Raw genomic sequence first — 18,998 nt, 5'->3', positions numbered from 1 at the left:
ATGGAATTGCATTGACGGTACCTCTTCAAAGCCAGCCTGGCTTTACTTCACCAAGGTCAGTGCAGCTGTGGCAGAGGTGGATTTGGCTTCGTGTTGATATGTTGTAAATAAAATTCTTTCTGGAAGGAGTCTACTCTCCCGTATGGGAGGTAGTTTTCATCCACGCGCCCCTTCCACGTCCAGGCTTTGTCTCTTTTTCTCTGCAGTTCCCTGATATTTAGTTATTTCTTCTGTGGGGGAAGCAGATGACACTTTGTGCGCTGAACTGTCTGTCAGGCGGACAGAGGAGACGATGCTCCGCAGGCGCTGTGGCAGTGAAACCCAAAGCGTGCGGCCATTCTAGAACAGGCTGAGTTCGGACATTTCACTGAGGGTATTAGCTGGCAGCAGCTCCACCTACCAAGGGTGTAAGAGTAGGAAAAGGAAGAATGAGAGAAGAACAAAGCCTATTTTCCTCTGTCTTTAAAGAAGGAAATGTTATCTTTGGATGGACTTTAAGGTCATCCAGAACTCAATGGGGCAAAAATGTTACATGGAATCAGCTGTAGATCAACGTTTACACCTTCTTCCAAGAGTTGTTTAGGACGCTAATGCTACATCTATATGACCAAAATGTCATGGCTCTTTCCCCGGCCCCAAGGCCAACCCACAGCCTGTGTCAGGGATTGCTGTAGCAGTTCAGCAGTGGGGATGACTGGGTCCCAGTGACCATGAACGAGCGCTGCTGGAAGTACTGGTGTGGATATAATCTCAGGTGTGTTTTCAACATATTTCTACCAATGCGTAACACGGACATATGTTTCTAAAGTGAAAGCGAGCTGTCCTGTTTTGATAATGTTTGTTACAGTTCCCACTGCACTTCTTCCTATTGAAGTCCTGTTTTAAAAAAGGCTTTGTTGCTACAGCACACAGCACTTGAACTGTGAAATCAGGCAGAGGAATTCAGAAGAATTTACCCAACGTCTGATCTTACACAGGAAAAGTAAAAATAAATCAGGCTTTGCCTTGGCATGAATAAAAGAGGCAAGAAGAGCTTGAACCTGACATAGGTAACTTTCTTTTGAAAAAGCCAGTTTCTAACATACACCTGTGATCTGCAAATTCAGGATTCACTTCCAGCAGTCTGTAAGAATCCACGGTGCCTGCAATCACTACCCTTGCAACCATCCACTCAGCTAAGTGCTCAGAACACAGCCAAATTAATATTTTGAAGCATGTGTTCATATTATTATTCATACTGTAATAAGATCAGGAGCTGTGTCTTACATAGATCGCCTGATCTTGAGTAAAATACCAATTCATAATTACTGAGGGAACTTAAGGCTGGTGGCTGAGCACATCTACCACCCAGACACAGATCTGATTAGGCTCTGATATATCCGTGAGCAACGTGCAGTATGGTGTTTGCTGAACTGCCTCCCCCCCCGCAAAATGGTTTCCCACAGAGGCCAGTAAAATACTTCTGACATCGTTAACAAACTTTAAATATTTTCCTAATGCTCTCTGGAGAACAATGCGACCTTTTATTGGGGTGGGGTGTCCGCAGCAGCAGGATTAGAAGCGGTGAGAAGGTGCGGACGGGCGGCCAGCAAGGTCTGAGGGAGGACTGCTCACTGCGGTGACACCTCACCGCCTCCGCAGGGCAGCCGGAGGGACAGTTCTCGGGATATGCTCAAATCCGATTTCAGAGGCCGAGTGGAAACAAGGAATGCTTTGCCCGCGGCTGCGGATGGTTGGAGGCACACGCCCTGGGCGAGGCACCCGCCCTGGCCAAACCTCCGCTGCCGTTTGGGCCTCCATCTCTGCCCATCCCTCACTTCGGCACACTTCTCTGCACCGCCGCGGCGAAGGGACAAGCCCAGGACGGCTTGGGAAGCCCCATGATTTCCCCTGAACGTGCCGGGAGCGGCGCGGCCTGTGTGTCCGCAGCGCAGCAGCCCCTCCAGCCCGCGCCGCGCCCAGCGGGAGGGAGGCGAAAACCAAGCCCTGACCCGCCGAGGACCGGCCTGCAGCCACCCGACCTCGCCTGCGTGGAACACACCGCCCGTTCCAGCACCGCCCCGCCCGGCGAGAACCTCCCCCCGCTCTCCGGTGCCGCCTCCCGCTCCGCCCTGGCGGGCTGGGCCTCCGGGGCGCGGCCCCGCGGGTGGGCGGCCGGGCCGGGGCGGGGCGCTGGCGACGGCGGCGTGTGTTCGGTAGCGGAGCCGGAGGCTGCTGACCTTGGCAGGGAAGAGCCGGGCTGTGCCCGCCGCCGCTACCGCCGGGGAAGCTGGGTGGGGAGACGGCCGAGATGGTGGAGGACGGCGGCGGTGAGGAGGAGGCGGAGGGGGAGAGCAGGGAGATGCCGGCGGCCGCCGCGCCCACGCTGCAGCGCTGCAACGGCTTCCTCCCCGGCAAGGAGGCGGAGGACGGCGGCGGGCGGGCGGCCCCGGCGGCGGCGGAGGCCGAGGCCATGCTGTCGGCGGGCGGCGGGCGGCTGGAGACGCGGCTGTCACGGCGGCGTCTGGCGGTGCTGGCCGTCTTCAGCTGCTACTCGCTGGTGAACGCTTTCCAGTGGATCCAGTACAGCATCCTCAGCAATGTCTTCGCCGGCTTCTACGGCGTCTCCTTCACGCAGATAGACTGGCTCTCCATGGTCTACATGGTGGCCTATGTGCCGCTCATCCTGCCCGCCACCTGGCTGCTGGACGCCCGGGGCCTACGGCTCACCGCCCTGCTGGGAGCCGGCCTCAACGGCCTGGGCGCCTGGCTGAAGTGTGCCAGCCTGGCCCCCGACCGCTACCCCCTCACCTTGGCTGCCCAGGCCGTCTGCGCCGTGGCCCAGGTCTTCATCCTGGGGCTGCCCTCGCGCATCGCCTCCGTCTGGTTCGGCCCCACCGAAGTCTCCACCGCCTGTGCCGTGGCTGTGCTGGGCAACCAGGTAGGGGCAGCGGGGATTGGGGCAAGGGAGGATTGGGAGAAGTGAGCTTCCTTAGAGCGTGGTGTGGTGTCAGTTTAAAAATAAGTCATTTACGTGGGAAAAACCATTCCCCCAGAAAGGGTTACGGGGCAGCATGGGAGAGAGGAAGAGTGGCGGAGCAGGGACAAGCGTGGAGGTGATGTTATGTGCCGCCCTCGCCGGCCAGGCAGGCTTTGCAGGACCCTGTCTGCCTGGCAGCGTGTAGCTGCTTCCGCCAGCTGCCTGGCGTACATCAGTCGAGACGCTTTTCAGAAGCTGTCCTGCTCCGCTTTCTCTTCCTCTTGCGTTTGGCATCGTTTGTCTGACTGAATCCACCCCCAGCTGGAGTGGGGTGAAGTACCTGAACTTTTATGGAGAGCCCCAGTGCCAACACATGTTACTAGTCCCTGCTTTCTAAAATATGGCCTGGAATCACTAAGTGCCAGTAGTCGATGTCCTGGTGACTCATGAAGTTTTCTGTAATGCTATGATAGTTCACGTCACTGTGGGGAGCTGATAACTGAGTCATGGATTTCCTCGAGCTGCTTGGTCCTGGTGGGTTTGAGAGAGCTGGAACAAGCGTATCTGAAAGCACGGGTGAAGATATGATGCTGATGGCGTTTTTTTTACCCTCCTGTGGCCTTGTTTTCACCTCTTGCTGCTGTCCCTGCTTTTCTGTGGAAACAGAATGTTAAGATTCCCATCAGCATCACTGGTGCGGGCTAAGGTCATAGGTACAGTTTAATTAAGGTAACAGGGGATTGGTTTTCCTCATGTGAGTCTCATGATTTTTTGTTTGTGCACTTTGGATTATTACAGGTAATATTAGTGTTACATATTTATAGTTATGGTTGCTCATTAGCTCATACCTGGCTGTGTACAGTTTTCCCAATGCTTTTCCAAAACAATTTTTTTGGCATTGAAGTCTTCCAGTGGATAAGTCAACTGTCCCTTTTGGACTGAAGACATTGGGGGCTGTTGGTTGGTTATTTTAGCAGTTGAGCAAAAATTTTGCATCTGCGTCCTGGAATCAGGTTAAAGGTTTCTTTGGCAGCTAAATTTCGACTCTTCCTGACATGCAGCAGTCCTCTCCGTAACAAGGAGTTACTGGGCTTTCCGTTCTGCAGTACAGTGCTAAGGATCCAACTCGGAGCCTGAAATTGGTGCTTCACTTGGATGCTGAGATGTGGGTGTTGAAGTGGTGCAGGACAGAAGCAGGAGAGCAGGGATTGTGCGGATAGGAACCACAAGAAAGATGGACAAGGAAAATGGGAACAGAAGTGTGAACAAAATAAACCTTAGTTATTTCTGGACCGTATTCCTCACCAGAAGCTAGGACTGATTTTAGTGTGCTTGATGTTCCTCTGCCAGGGGAACACCTGTGAAACGCACTGACAAAGTGTGTTCCATCTCCCTCTGGCAGTCCTGCCCGAAGGATAATGGCTTATCCTGCAGCTATGCCGTACCCTGCTAGCTCAGAGCTGTGTGCTACTGAAGTCTTAAGATCCCAGTCCTGCTTGTGACCCACTGATAATGTTGTCAAACAATAGAATTTCTCTGTTCTCAGTTTTTGCTTTCTTAAAAAAACAAACAAACTCTCAAAAGCTAGATTGAAAGAGTAGTGAAATGACAAATTAGGCGCTTGGAAGTTAGAGGTAATGTCCATATATCCCAATGCAGTTCACTTCTGCCTATGCATTATGATACAGCCTCACTGTACTTGTTCAATTGCACAAGGTGAACCATGTAACAGAATCGGGTTACTATAACCAACTGGGCTGTTTGTCATCTGATTTCTTATCAGATATTTTGCATAATTTCAGAGCTACAGCAAACAAGGCTGAGGACCGCAGGCAGGGGGGGGACAGAGTTATCAGAATGTAGTTATCAGAAATCAGATTGCACCTGTTATCTCTTGAGATGCTAATCATTTGCAGTTGAAACGCAAATCACAGGGAATGCAGTGATGTACCTGTCAAGGGTTGTTAGGAGTGCTAGATTTCCACAAGTATTAAGCATCTTCAACCGGGCAGAGCAAATTCATTGGCCTTAACCTCTTGAGATATAAAAGGTGAAAAATGGTACCACTTGACTTTCTTGGAATACTGTGGGTACTGTATTGGCTCACACTGGGGAAGGAAAAAAACATACCTTAAGAAAAAGGGTAATTGTGTACTCAGTTCATGTTTGTAGAGTTCATATACTGAAGGGTGAGGATAAAAAGAGACAAATTCTTCAGGTGAGCACTTGGTACTGTGTAAATCTGATGGTCTGTGGGGAAGAAAAGCAGCAAAACCCTCATCAGGCATATGCACAAAGGGCACTTTGTAAGCACATTGGCACACCTTTAATTTGAGTGAGTTCTGAGCGTTGAGCTTGCTGCTCTAACAGTCTTTGGTGCTCTTTTTTATTTTATTTTTTTTACCTGAAATAGATGCGGGTTTTTTTAGTCAAAAAATAAAAACTAAAATTGTTCTAACACTTTAAAATGCAGTTTTGTTTTGGAGGAGCAGCAGAGATAAATTGGAGAGTAGTCCAAGACGCTTGTTCCTTCATGTTTTCAAATGCTTTGTATATATACCTAAAATTTCAGTCCTCGTTTTTTATCTCTTTTTAATATAAAATTGGTTGTTATGTTGGAATTCACTCCGCGTACAAAGCCACTACTATATATTTGGTGATTTTTCTTTATGTCCTTAGCAATAATTGCAGATGTAGGTTTGGGGTTTGTGGTTCTTAGTAAGGATGCTCCTTTTCTCTTGCTCTTCTCTGCTCTATCAGTTCTGCAGTCTTTGTTACTGTAGTGTCAGGATTGCGACGTCAAGTGGAACGTTTTGATTGAGACAGAGAAGAGCGTTTCTACAAGAGTAGCTGGAGTCTCCTGTCATCTCTAGGCCTTCAGTTGCAGGATGACTGATACAAATTTATGTGCGTGCACAGTATTTTCCCGTGAAAGATTCTTCTGCAAAACAACTTCCTTAATGCTTAGCTGTTAAATGTGCTATATACTAGGTGTAGTATTGTAGTTTAATTTAGAAATGGAAAGGTTAAAACCTGAGTTATTGAAGACCTGATTGTCAAACGTCATTGAGAGCAAATGGCTCAGAGGTATGATACTAAAGGAACACTTTTCCTTCATAGTTTTGTTAATACTTATTATGATAGAAATTCTGAGCTCTACCTGGTAAGGCTTCTAATTTCTCTTCGTTTTTATGTTCACAGGGAAATGATTTTTGGTTTTCTTCTCTTGTTTTACAGCTTGGCACTGCAATTGGTTTTTTATTGCCACCTGTTTTGGTTCCAAATACACCTAATGATCTCAATCTAATGGCACATAACATCAGCATCATGTTCTATGGAACAGCGATAGTGTCCACGCTTTTGTTCTTCTTAACAGGAGTTGGTAAGTGTTCCGTTGTTGTAATTTAAACGGTGACCATGGGGAGTGTTTACGACATCTCACTTCAAGCATCTGACTTTGCTAAAAGTAGTCGAGATTACATTTTCTCAGGTTTACTTGTGTTCGCTTATCTGTTGTGCCAGGGTTAAGCGACAACCAGTTTACTGTATGTTGTGCTTCACATGGAACGGTCCCTCTCGGGACACGCAGCGGACTTAGGCTTTTTGCTACGTTATGATACAATATGATTTTTCTGTGTTATTCTTACAATTCAGATACAAAGGCCTAGGCACATTGCAGATGAAGTCTGTGTTTCACCGTATGTTGGTAGCAATCAGACATGACCAAATAGTTAGCGCATCCATTGTGGCTGTGACTTGATTCTTCCATAAGGAACATCTAGAATTTTTTTTTTTATGGAAGTGTTATAAACCACAAATTAAACTTGTGAAATTCATCAAACTGAAACACTTCAAAAAGAAAAAGCGTTAGTCTGGTGAAGACAAATCAAAATTATTCCTTCTTCTTTTTCCCCAGTGTTTGAAGAAAAGCCGAAATACCCTCCTAGTCATTCTCAAGCAGTCCTGCAAACCATGCCTCCGGAGGATTATTCCTACAAGCAGTCGATTATAAACTTGTTCAGAAACATTCCATTTGTACTTTTGCTGATCAGTTACGGTAAGTGGTGCTGTCTGGCTGTAGTCTGGCAGAACAGTTGAATGTGTGCTGAAAGCACATCGAGTTTTAGTTGTGGTGGTGGTTGTTTATGGGGGAGGAAGTGTCAAACTCTTATGTATTTAGCAGCCGGTGCTGGAAAATCTGACAGGATTCAAAGTACCATTTGTTGCTCTGGTGAAGAGATTTTACCTGGCAGATAAAAGGTTTTGCCTCTGATGTGAGTCTTAAATATCAGAAGATTAACGCTTTAGGGTAGCAGATCTTCGGGGTACACCTGGAATGACCGAAGCTTTTCTTTTGGTACTGCAGGTATTATGACTGGGGCATTTTATTCTGTCTCCACATTATTAAACCAGATGATAGTGACTCATTATGAGGTAAGTTTCTTGGATCTTCTTTGGGTTTTTTGGTGGTGTTTTTTTTTTTTAACTGTACATTTGCAGAGGTGATGTTTATTGTTATGTAGGCGCTATGTGTGCTCAGACGTTTGGTTTCCTTTATACCCCCTTACAGTTTCTTGCACCATAGAGCTATGGGAGTCATAGGAATGTTTGTTTGCACTTATGACTGCCAAGAGGTCTGAACTTGACTCTGAGTGGAAGAAAGTTATTAATGAGCACAATATAAATATTTGTTGAAAGGGAGAAGAAGTGAACGCTGGGAGAATTGGCTTGACACTGGTGGTGGCAGGAATGGTGGGTTCGATTATTTGTGGTTTGTGGCTGGATTACACTAAAACATACAAGTAAGTGTGGGTAGGCATGTATGGGGCTAGGGGTAGGAGAGCGGTGCAATTGCTTTAGAAAAATACTGCAACGTAAGTGTTGACGTGAACTGATGATGCAGTTCATCCCTGATCTTTTAGCAGCCTTGATGGAGACTAGTTTCTGAGGCTACAGCAAGAGCTTGAGACTCTTACTGGTTCTTGGCCAAAAGAAATGAGACAGGAGAATGTAAAGATGTGGAGTGGTTTTCCATCTGCTCCTGTCTTTTCAGGAGTGTAAGGCTAACAAGGAAAGCACTGTATGTTCTACATACAGTGGCCAGGTGGCCCAGTGGGCTCCTTCTCCTAGAAAAGCATAAAGGCTGAAAACCTACTCTGCACTGTTTTGTAAAATGGACAGTTGATGGATTCTCTCTTTTTTTTTTTTTTTTTTAATACTCCTGGTCCTATTAGTAAGCTTTAATTCAAGGAATGACCACAGAGCAGAACTCTGTTCTGGGGTGAGAGCTCCCGGGTCCATCACCCATGGTGTGGTGCCCCCAGGAGTGAGCAGTGCCCTGGAGCGCTGCTTGCGGTGGAGTAGTTCTCCCCTGTGACTCTTAGTACACTATGTGCAAGAGCTCTAGAAACCAAATGGATGTTAATGCTGTAGGTTGGCATTGTTTCTGCATGTGTTTGGCCTTATTTATAAGTGATATGTGCTTTAATATTTTGGATGACATCCCTTATTCCAGATTTAAAATAAATAGAATATTGTAATGAGGTTTGTTGACTTGCCTCTTAGGCTGACTTTTATTGCTAATGGTGTTCAATTTGGCTGCTCATGTATTGTATAATTGGCAGTGCTGCAGAATGGCCAAGAGGCACAATGTAGTGGAGAAGTAAAATAGTCTTAAGATAATATATCTGCTGTGATTGTCCACTCTTTGAGAGTCTGAGTAAGTCTCTTTAGCCTTGAGTGCAGCAGTCATATAATCAAGGCAATAAAGGGTTCGGGAAGGGATACATTGTCATTGCATGATATGTTTGAGTCAGAATTACACAAAGCAAATTTTATAGCTGTAGAATGTCAGTTGTTAGAGAGTAAGTAATGTTTATGTTACTCTTCCATGCTTCAGCAATGTGCTATGACCTTATGTTAACAATGTTCATTTTTTAATTTTTTTTTTTTTGGTTGGGTTGCAGGCAAACTACTTTGATTGTTTACATTCTCTCTTTCATTGGGTTGCTGGTATTTACTTTCACCCTGGACCTCGGATACCTTATAGTAGTGTTCGTGACTGGAGGAGTACTTGGGTGAGTAATTAAAGAGGATTAGAAGACTTACTGCAGTTCTGTTCAGAAACAATATTTAACTGTTTTCTGTCACCGTGCTCTCAACCTATGCCTATAGCTCAACATACAAATAGGGTTTACTTGGGTTTCACCTTCTGTTACATCAGAATAAATCCAAAGTAACTCACTTTTCAGTGAATTTCATTTAACATTTTTATGGACCTAACAGAAATCTGTATGCGGTCAGTTTGTTTGGTTACAATTCAAAAAGCTGTTTGCAGTAAAGCTGAATCTTTCTGTTGACCAGTGTTTAAGTGAGCAAATCCAGGAAGACTGGCTTCTGTGCGTTTTGATTAGTTTATATTTTTCGATAGCCCAAGCAACGTGCTGGGTGCTTTGTTCGCTCAGAAGAACATGAGCACTTCTCATAGATACATAATCTAAAAGCCCCAAAGGGAGTAGTGCTGAAGGAATAGTGCTGTATCCGCACACGGTAGTCAAGGTAAAGCCAGAAATGTCTTGAGAATTTCATTTTAAAAACCAATCAACCAACCTCAGCTGCATTAAGCCCCTGCTCTTCCTGTCACCCTTTGGTCCCCTCAGCTTCTTCCACAGCAGCTTCTAGCAGTCATTTCAGTGTCCAGCCTCATTTCCTACTGATGGTCTCTTTTTGTCCTCCAGTATGGATGTTTGGGTTGATCGAATGACGATGTTCGTGTATGTCTTTCATTTGAAAGTAATTGGCTTCAAGTATGAAGTGGCTTCTGGGCAGAGAAGGTCGTTTCATATATATGGAGTGCAGGTGGTTATGGGAAACAGGACAAATATTTTAAAACATCTTTGTCCTAAAAAGAGAGATGTATGGCTAAAATTGTTGGATGAGGTCAGGGGAATGTAGCAGGCAAAGCAAGCATTGAATCATGTGAGGTCTTGAAAACAAACAGTTCAGAATACCAGCTAATTCATAATTCCATGTGTTTGTGTTTGATTTTTCTTAGCTATAGTAATACATGAAGGCCACACCTGTTATCCTCTTACTCTCCTCTTCAACAGGTTCTTCATGACGGGCTATCTCCCGCTTGGGTTTGAATTTGCTGTGGAAATTACATACCCAGAGTCTGAAGGCACTTCCTCAGGTCTCCTTAATGCATCAGCACAGGTTATATCATTTTAGTTCTTTAAGTGAAGTAATGTTCATGAAAGCCACTTTGTTTGAATCTGAGAAGGCTTTCTTAGACTTGACTGCTAAGCCTCTAATGTGTTGCTCTAGTCTTAATTTTTTTAATTTGGTTTCTATAAGATGTGACCTGAAACTTTGCAAGGTAAAGTGATGACTCTTTTCTTTGTAATTCTGATGAAGTGACTTGTTTGTTTATAGATATTTGGAATTGTTTTTACACTTGTTCAAGGAAAACTCACAACAGACTACAGTCCTCGTGCAGGAAACCTCTTTCTTTGTGCTTGGATTTTTGTGGGCATTATCTTAACAGGTAATTAATCAGAAATGTAAGTAATGTTTTCTCTTTAATGTAAAAATGTGGAGATTTTTTTGAGATAGACATTGAAAAACTACCTAGAAATTCACTCAGACATCTACGATTTAAATATGTGGCTTCCTGTCTGGGCCGACAGAAGTTGAAGTGTAGGGTTTGGGGTATTTTTCTATGTTTTTCACTTTAAATACTTGCTGTGCGCACACCCTTTAAGGATGATGTTGCTAATATATGGACAACCATCTGTGGCCCATTTCTTGAGTCGTGTCTTGAACTTGAGGCAGATGTCTGTCTCCATAGTAGGATAGCATATGTAAACAAATACATAAATGGAGATAGTTTGCAGTTTTCCAAATGCAAGAAACTGCTGATGTATTCCTGAACTGTACCAGTGACTTACACATGCTGGTGCCTACAAATGTGCTGAAAGTGCTAAAACCGTCGAGCTTTGCATTAAGTACTCATGGTTTAAAAGCTTTTGTTGTCATTTTCTATGTGTTTTGTGAGGAGCAAGTTTAAATTGTCAGTAAGTTCAAATCGCAAGAACGAATACAGGTATTTTGAATACGTGCTTAAAGCAGCTTCTGTGTGCTTGCACTGTACAAACATTTCCCTTGAAATGCATGTCATTTGCGAAGTTGTGAACCAGCTTTCTCTTTATTTTTTTTGTTTCAGCCTTAATAAAATCAGATTTGCGAAGACATAATGTGAATTCAGGGATTATGAATTTGGATGTTAAAGCTGTAAGTGGTGACTCTTTTATTGTGATTGTATTAGCATACTTGAATACTTGGCTTCTCTTGGCATAATAATATTAACAGCAAAAGAGTAATTGACAAAAACTTAGAATCATGGAATGTGTTGGGTTGGAAGGGACCTTTAAAGGCCATCTAGTCCAACCCCCCTGCAGTAAGCAGGGACATCTTCCACTAGATCAGGTTGCTCAGAGCCTCGCCAAGCCTGGCCTTGAATGTCTCCAGGGATGGGGCCTCCACCACCTCTCTGGGCAACCTGTTCCAGTGTCTCACCCCCGGCATTGTGAAGAACTTCTTCCTAATGTCTAATCTAAACCTACCCTGCCCTAGTTTAAAACCATTGCCCCTCATCCTAGTGCTGCATGCCCTTGCAAACAGTCCCTCCCCAGCTTTCTTGTAGGCCCCCTTCAGGTACTGGAAGGCCGCTGTAAGGTTACCCCGGATGACTGTTGTACTCTAATATGACTGTTTTCCTTGATGTTTTGGAACAATAGAACCACGTGGGATGCTGCCTTCAGATATTTGTTTCTCCCCTTAGCTCCCATGAATAAAAGACTTTCTGCTCGCAGATTTTCCTGAATTTTAAGTGGCTAATATTAATCTCTGGTTTGATTGCTTGAATCTTGCTTTTTCATATTTTCAGGTAGCGTAAATTGTGAGCCTTTTTGTGTATTGGGTTAGGAGGCTGTGCTACGGACTACATATTTTATTTAAAATACCTGCAGTCCCTTCAAGTGAAGTCGGTGTCTGACGAACAGAAGTCATGCTGCAGTTTCTGTACTGTGCTGCATGAAGAGCTCGGTCTCTTCTTCTGCTCAGCACCCTCTCAATTTAAATGAAGAGTGTTGTTCAAAAGGTCTGAAAATCATGTTTCAGCAGCTTTTCCAAATTATCACAGTTACTAGTAGAAGAAATAAGGCAGTCACTGGAAACTTTTTTCAGTTCTGTGGTTTTTTTGATCATTTGGATCAAGATAATGAAACAGCTTTTTGGAGTCAATAGTGTAAGATCCTCTGTCACGCTTCTTTTTATGTGTAGGTATCTTGCATGTATAGCAGCTTTTGATCGTCTGCAATCAGGTGCACACTGGTAACGTCTGCATAAGGTTCAGAAACTTCCAAGCTGGTGCTCTATGAGCTAACTTGAATCTGAAACCTGTGCAGCTGTGTGTGCACACTCTGGCATCCTGTGGGCTAACCAGCCTGGGTCGGGGCTATCTCTGGGGTGTACATGCTGACGGTAGGCAGTGGTCCGTGACTTGTCTGTTTTCCGTTATCACCTTGTTAATTAGCCTAGATTGTCACACAACTTCATTTATATTAGCCAGAATGTAATAAAAGCCTGGAGTCTTTGCCCTGATAGTACCGTAAATAATTGAGAGCTTGCCTGTGTTAATAAAGTACAATAGCACTTTGATATCAAACCATGATCATCAAGTTTCGACCGTGTTTAAATGTAATGGAGAAAAAACCTGAAAGTTAATCTCCGCGTGATAAATATCTATATGCAGTAAATACACACTTTAGAGTTATGCTAAGAAACTCAATTCGGTGGGGGTTTTTTGGGTTTTTGGTTTTTTTTTTCTTTATTAAAGAGAGAAGGAAAAATAGGGCTTTCTATAAATACCAAATTTGGCTAATTAACTACATATACTGTTGGAATCTAACCTAGTAATTACCCAAGAATACTGAGGTTGGGGATAGCTTTTGCTGAATAATAGCTTAATTCCTCCTGTGTTTTTTTTTTTTTCTCCCTCTCCAGGTACCAGTTGACAGTCCTGTAGAACCTGAAAGTACTACATCAAAAATTCAGTCGGCTTTGTAAAGCTGGGAGAAGGTGACTTAGCAAAGCACAAGTTTGGTTGTATACTGAACAATATCAATTAGTGTAATCACTGGATTTGTGTGTATGAGTAGTAAAATGTGTTTGGTGATATAGGTGATAGTTGTGCAGTGGAAACTATGAAGATGCTCCGTTCATTTTGCCCAAGGCGCAAACAGTTCACCTTTGTATGGAATATTTATTTTAACAGTTTTCAAGTTTTACAGTTTCATTAGTAAAGAACTGTGTGAATACTCTCCATGCTAGAGAGACATGTGCATTCAGGATGCATACTTGAAAAAATCTGGAATCCTGAAGTACAGTCGTCATGATCAGAAGTATCTAATCTTCTTTTCGTGTTCAGTCTTTGCTAGTGCATTTGAGAAGTCAGAACGTAGGTAGCTGCACCGCTGGAGGTTGTTCAGAAGTTCCTTTTTTTAAAATGTATCTGTATTTTTAATATAAGCCAATAGTTCCTTCTGGGAAGCTGTCTATAGCACAATACTGAAAACAAGAGATGACTGCAAACGTGTGCGTTTCATACTGGCATCTGACATTTCTTTTGCCTTGAAACTTCGTGGTAGATATCAGAAGGCAGATAAGAGAAAACACTGTCTTACAGATTCATTGTAACATTTCCAGGGAGATTTAAAGAGTTTCCCACTAGATAAATTGAAAAAACCCAACACTTCTTATTAAATACAGTAAAAAGGAGAAAGGCCTTTGATACCTCTACTGGGAAGTATTTACAGGTGACGGAACACTACCACACAGGTTGCCTCCATGGAATATTTTGAGTGCTTTCTCAGTTAAAGTGAGAGGAGTATGTGTTTACAAAGAGCTGGTGCCTTTACTTTGTAAAGATCCTTGCCTCATCTTGAGTTTAATCAGTGCTGCTGAAGAAATTCCATTTTGTTTGTTAAACCTCCTCTGAATACTTGTGGAGTATCAAAAAATGTGTTCTATCCTTTTTTTTGCATTTATTTCTCTGCGTTATGAATTGTATCATTTGTCTTGTGAAATTTTTATGCTCGTATAACTTAAATCATGTCTTTCGCAGTTTCTTAAAAGCTGTAAGGATGACTGAAAGGAAAATAGTGATATTTCACTTCGTCTGATGAAATATTTGCTGTTTATGTCATGCATCTTAGCTACAAAAGCAGCAGACTTCATTAATATTGATCTTGTGTTATTACATTCATCTGAATTTGGGATGTGGTTTTCTCACTGTAGTGCTTCTGAAAATATTCTCCTTGACCCTGTGCTCTGTTTGCACACCTAAAGAATTGACAGCACTACAATAATACTGAGGCCCTACTATTACTGAAAAAGTCAGAACTGAGTGACCGGACTTTTTGCAAACATTTAAGCTTTAGCAGTCTTTAAGCTGAGCCTGCAGGTGCAGTACCATGAATGATAACATCTCTTTGAGTTCCTGTGGCTTAGTGCCATCCGGAAGGTGGAATCCTACTTGAAGTTTTCCATGGATTGTTGCAATGGGGAACTTTTTAACCCCAAGATAGTCTTTCAGTATGATAAGTATCACTAAATGCTTTTCTTTTCCTTGTTTCACTGTAAATTTAGAGAATCCTTTTGTATAAAAAACCCTATAAACTTAGCTGTCTAATCTTAGCCTCTGAACTTGATGATCTCGATTTAACATTTTGTATGGTAAATGCTTCAGACATGGGAAGACTGAATGGCGATAGACATATCAGAATAAGCTAAGCATGCTTGGAACACTCGCCTTTCCAAAAAGGGTCCATGTCTCTGCCCAGTCCAGCGCTAGAGAGAAAATGGGCACATCTTGCTGCTCCTGGAGGGGTGAGCCCTGCGAGAAGAGGCCTCTGGTGAGGTAGCTGAATATAGGAAAAGTGACTCTCAGTTATTCAAACAGCAGGCAAGAGTACAGGAGTGGAAGTAGAGATGGTTTCATTATGTCAGTTCTTTACATTTAATGACTTGCTGTGATAGAAGCTGCCTCATCAAGGGATGTACATGTTTTCAGCCCAAGTGAGCAAAGTTCCTGCCTTTTGGTATCTGTGTGTGGCTTTTCCCTTTGGAAAAATGATAATAATGTGTGCCAAAATATATATGTTCTTCGGCAAGATACAGATTCAGTAAACATTTGTGTTCATGGCCTTTGGTTGCTTTGCACTTCTGCTGTTGCAAAATCTTAACAAGATAGTATTTTTGCAGTTTGTCGGAAGTGTTTTCAAATGTCCAATATAAAGTCTTTGGCAATATCCAGAATGCTTCCTGAGATGTTCAGTACACACTGTTCAAATTCAAAGATTGAGGTTTTTTTTTCTTTCTTTTTAAAACTTATTTTTTAATTCTTTTCTTCACTACTGGCTTCCAGTTTCTTTAGTTATGTTCAGCTGATTATTGAAAAATATATTCTAGCCCTTCTGGCTCCTCGTGTTTTTTTATCTTCTGCCAACTTACTCAGCTACCCTCTGAAAAGTCCAAACAAGATTTTGGCATACTGGAAACCCTGCTGCGTCCCTAAAAAGAAAATATTCCTAATAATGAAGGCTTAATTACATCCTGGATTTAATACTCCTCCTCTAAAAGGAGCTTGAAAGTTGGAAACCTGTGAGCTATTTCCAGGCAACGATAAAGTATTTAGATAAAAGGCTCAGCAGCAAAATAAAGAACAAACCAGTATTTTATGTAATAATCTTATTGTCTGTCTGTCAAGAGCCTGAGGTTCTAGCTCATGGCAAAAATAAATTTGGGGTAGTTGGGGCTTTGCGTTTTTTTTTTTTTTGCTTTTAACTTTTGTTTTTAGACAAACAACATCCACTCAATCAAACATCCATCTGGAATTGGAAATAGGGTTTCTGGCTCTCCTAGCCTTGAGATTCTGGCTCAGCCCTCCAGTAAGAGTAGAAGTGGGATCTAAAAAGCTTAACTGCTTAAAGAGGTAATCATTTAGTGTCAACTGTTAGAGGATGTAGTAGGAAACCAAGTGAGGAGAGACATCCCAGTCCCATGCATCAGCCTTTGCTTTTCAATATGCTTTTCTTTTAAGTGCTTCAAGAGAACCCTAGAAGATGCAAGAGAACTCATGTAATGGTGAGCATAAGCAACAGGGCTGCCCCCAGGTTCCCACCAGGGTGTGTAATTGCTAACTTTCAGCTACAAGATTCAGAGATTAGCCTTTAAAATAACTCTGTCTTTCTTTGTTTCTTCCAGACCTTGTTAAACTTTTGCTAACTTCAGTGGGAGAGACCCAGACAACATTGACCCATTTTTATTTAGGATTCCTAACATGGCCTTAAAACCCTCATTTCTGTTGGCTGGGTGTGAAAACCTGTAAGGCATAATCTGAAATTGCTGCAATTGGGAGCTCTCTTCTTCAGCTTGGTAGATAAGCCCTTCAGAGCAGTTATTTTGTAGATGAGTGCTTGTCTGCAATAACATCTCTTTCTGTTGCTGAATGCTCATGTTTTATGAGGAAGAAAGAACAAGGGAAAAGTGGGACAATACATACAAATCATTTCAGGTTAATAGGGCTTTTCTAGCTTCATCCTCTTGGTCATCTCTTTTGTTCAAGGCAGTCTGTTGTTTCAGAGACAGTCACTGGAGTGTGTAATTAGAGCTGCCAGACCATGTTGCCTAATGAAAAAATGCTTTTTGAGAAATCTCTGGAATATCTTGTGCATCTACAACCAAGTGAAATTGGGTTAAGCTATAAGTGTTTATTGCTTTCATTTTCCCATTCTGTGAACTCTTGAGTTTTCCTGTGTGAATGGGAATGTGTGACCTTTTCGTTTGCCGTCTTTCAATATGTGTATGTAGCACGTTCTTAAGTGTTATAGGCTACTAATGATTCATAAACCACAAGCTAAGTTATTGTACCCCTTGTGATTTCCCCACCACCACCATTCGATCTGAAGTCTGTGAAGAGGGAGAAGTGATGTTAATGCATGAACTAGAATGAATTAAGCAAAAAATATTCCTAAGAGAAAAGTATTTCCATGCAAGACCTGTGTAATTTACTGCTCGTGTCTTTGTTATCATGAAGATAGAAAATATTTTTGCTGCAATATTTCTGTTCTGTTAGTGTCTCATTCTTTATTTCAAGAAAAAATTAAAAATTCCTTATGAATATTCTCTTATTGCAATATTGTACGTATGTGTATATGTGGGTGGCATCATTCCTTACCATTATATGTTACTAATAAAATGTATAATGTGTAACTTGATTGGAGCTAAGATTACATTTTTGACAGCTGCTGATACAGCTGATGGTCTAAAAATGATTCATTTTTTTTTCCTTAGAAGCTGCCATTTAATGTAGGAAAATGTTGTAAGTGAATGATATTACTGTGTCATTAACAAATATGCATGCACACGTATATACAGTGTGCATGTATGCAGGGTATGTAAATGTATTCCACACAAGAGTATTGGCTTACAGAGAAATTTTCTCGGGGCGTGGAATAAAAGTATTAGCATCAGTAGTTGCGTTGGACTGCTGTAGCACAGTGATTTATTCTCATTTGCTTTGGAAGTGTTCTGCGAGGAAAAGAAAGTGCAGTTAACCCCTAATCTAAGGGGATTGCTAAAAGCAATCCAAAGGCGGCTCCTTAAGGGTAGTGCAAATATTATTTTAACAAAGCACCCAGCTTTAGAGAGATTAGATGGGGAGAGAGAGTAGAACAACTTCTTAGAGTGGATGGAGTGAGACATTACTTTCAGTTATGGCCCAACTTTTGTTTCTAAAACCAGAGTTGTCTTCAACGGGAGCACAGCAGGACCCTTGTGAGCACTCTGCAAGGGTTCTGTCACTTATCGTGTTTAGCCCAGCACGTCAGCTGTGAGCCAGGTAAGTTTGAGGAACCTACTTCAAAGAAACTAGAAAATGTTTGAGGTTTTTTTTTTGTTTGTTTCGGGTTTTTTTGTTTGTTTGGGTTTTGTTTTGGTTTGTTTTTTTTAATCTCCCTCCTTCACAAAACTGGGACTATCTCTAAGCTTTTTTTATGTAAGAGGTTCTTCACAGAAGGAGGTTGCAGGTGCTGCAGAGCACAGAAAACACAAGCCTTTTGTCATAAAGCAATGCTAACATCCAGTTCAACGATGGGTTGAACTTTCAGACAGGCTCTTCATTTTACAACCAGGACTATAAGGTTGTATTCCCCTTATAGTATCTCTGTGAAAGCTGCAGGTTATAGCCTCATTTAGCATTGCAATTTAAACATTCCCACAGCTGTGAAGGAACAAAGGAACAATCACGGCAAATTATTATTGCCTTAAGGTTCCTTTTTCTTTTTTTTTTTTTGGCAGATGCTTAGTCTTTCCTGAAAGAAAACACCAGAAGCCTTTTCAGGTAAGTGGGAGATGTGAAGCCTTCCTGACAATGGTTAGTCGGATAACCATTTCTATAGTTGGGAGGAGGCCCCATGTATCCAAAGCTAACAAGTGTTAGCCCTTCCAGAAAGTGATGTGTTTTGTGCATGGATAAAATAGGCAGTTGCCTAACAGTCCCACTGCCTGCTAGACTGGAAAGGTTTCTTAGAAGCCTGCTGGATTTCCTTCTTGCTGTGCTTCACAATGAGCTAACCTTATCTGACCATGTTCTAAATCAATATTTGTATCTTCAATTAAACAACATCTTTCAGAAGACAAAATAATAATATCCTGAACTTTGTAGAAAGGACTTAAGCAGATATGGTGCAGTAAAAAAAAGGCTAAATACTGGCAATGGTTAGGCATAGTTACTGATTTGTGAGTAACTATATGTGTATTTGTGAGTAACTGGCTAATACCTGCTTAATATCAGATGTAGTCAAAATTCAGCCTCTAGGATGCTGATTTCTGGTGTTTTCTCAATAGACTGCTTCTGCTTGTAACAACGCTTAGGCTGTTGAAAAAGGTTGTAAATATTATCTAAACGGCATTGTCA

General features: G+C 42.5%; 1 protein-coding gene across 1 annotated transcript; it reads left to right on the top strand.

Moving 5' to 3' along the window:
* Positions 1–2,187: 2,187 nt before the first annotated feature.
* Positions 2,188–17,298, top strand: FLVCR1 (FLVCR choline and heme transporter 1). Its single transcript, XM_074579475.1, has 11 exons — positions 2,188–2,920; positions 6,197–6,341; positions 6,876–7,016; positions 7,326–7,393; positions 7,658–7,761; positions 8,926–9,036; positions 10,069–10,174; positions 10,394–10,505; positions 11,184–11,251; positions 13,025–13,099; positions 16,286–17,298. The coding sequence occupies exons 1-10, from the start codon at positions 2,291–2,293 to the stop codon at positions 13,085–13,087; spliced, it is 1,548 nt and encodes a 515-aa protein (XP_074435576.1). The 5' UTR covers positions 2,188–2,290; the 3' UTR covers positions 13,088–13,099; positions 16,286–17,298.
* The last annotated feature ends 1,700 nt before the right edge of the window (positions 17,299–18,998 follow it).

The sequence above is a fragment of the Larus michahellis genome, chromosome 3 (genome assembly GCF_964199755.1).
Source record: "Larus michahellis chromosome 3, bLarMic1.1, whole genome shotgun sequence".
NCBI lineage: Eukaryota > Metazoa > Chordata > Aves > Charadriiformes > Laridae > Larus > Larus michahellis.
Note: the sequence above shows the minus strand (reverse complement) of the source record. Positions and strands in the feature narration are given on the sequence as shown.

Coding starts and splice junctions, on each gene's coding strand:
- FLVCR1 (XM_074579475.1), top strand. CDS start 2,291: ATGGTGGAGGACGGCGGCGGTGAGGAGGAGGCGGAGGGGGAGAGCAGG. Junction 2,921..6,196: donor TGGCTGTGCTGGGCAACCAG/GTAGGGGCAGCG, acceptor CTTGTTTTACAG/CTTGGCACTGCAATTGGTTT. Junction 6,342..6,875: donor GTTCTTCTTAACAGGAGTTG/GTAAGTGTTCCG, acceptor CTTTTTCCCCAG/TGTTTGAAGAAAAGCCGAAA.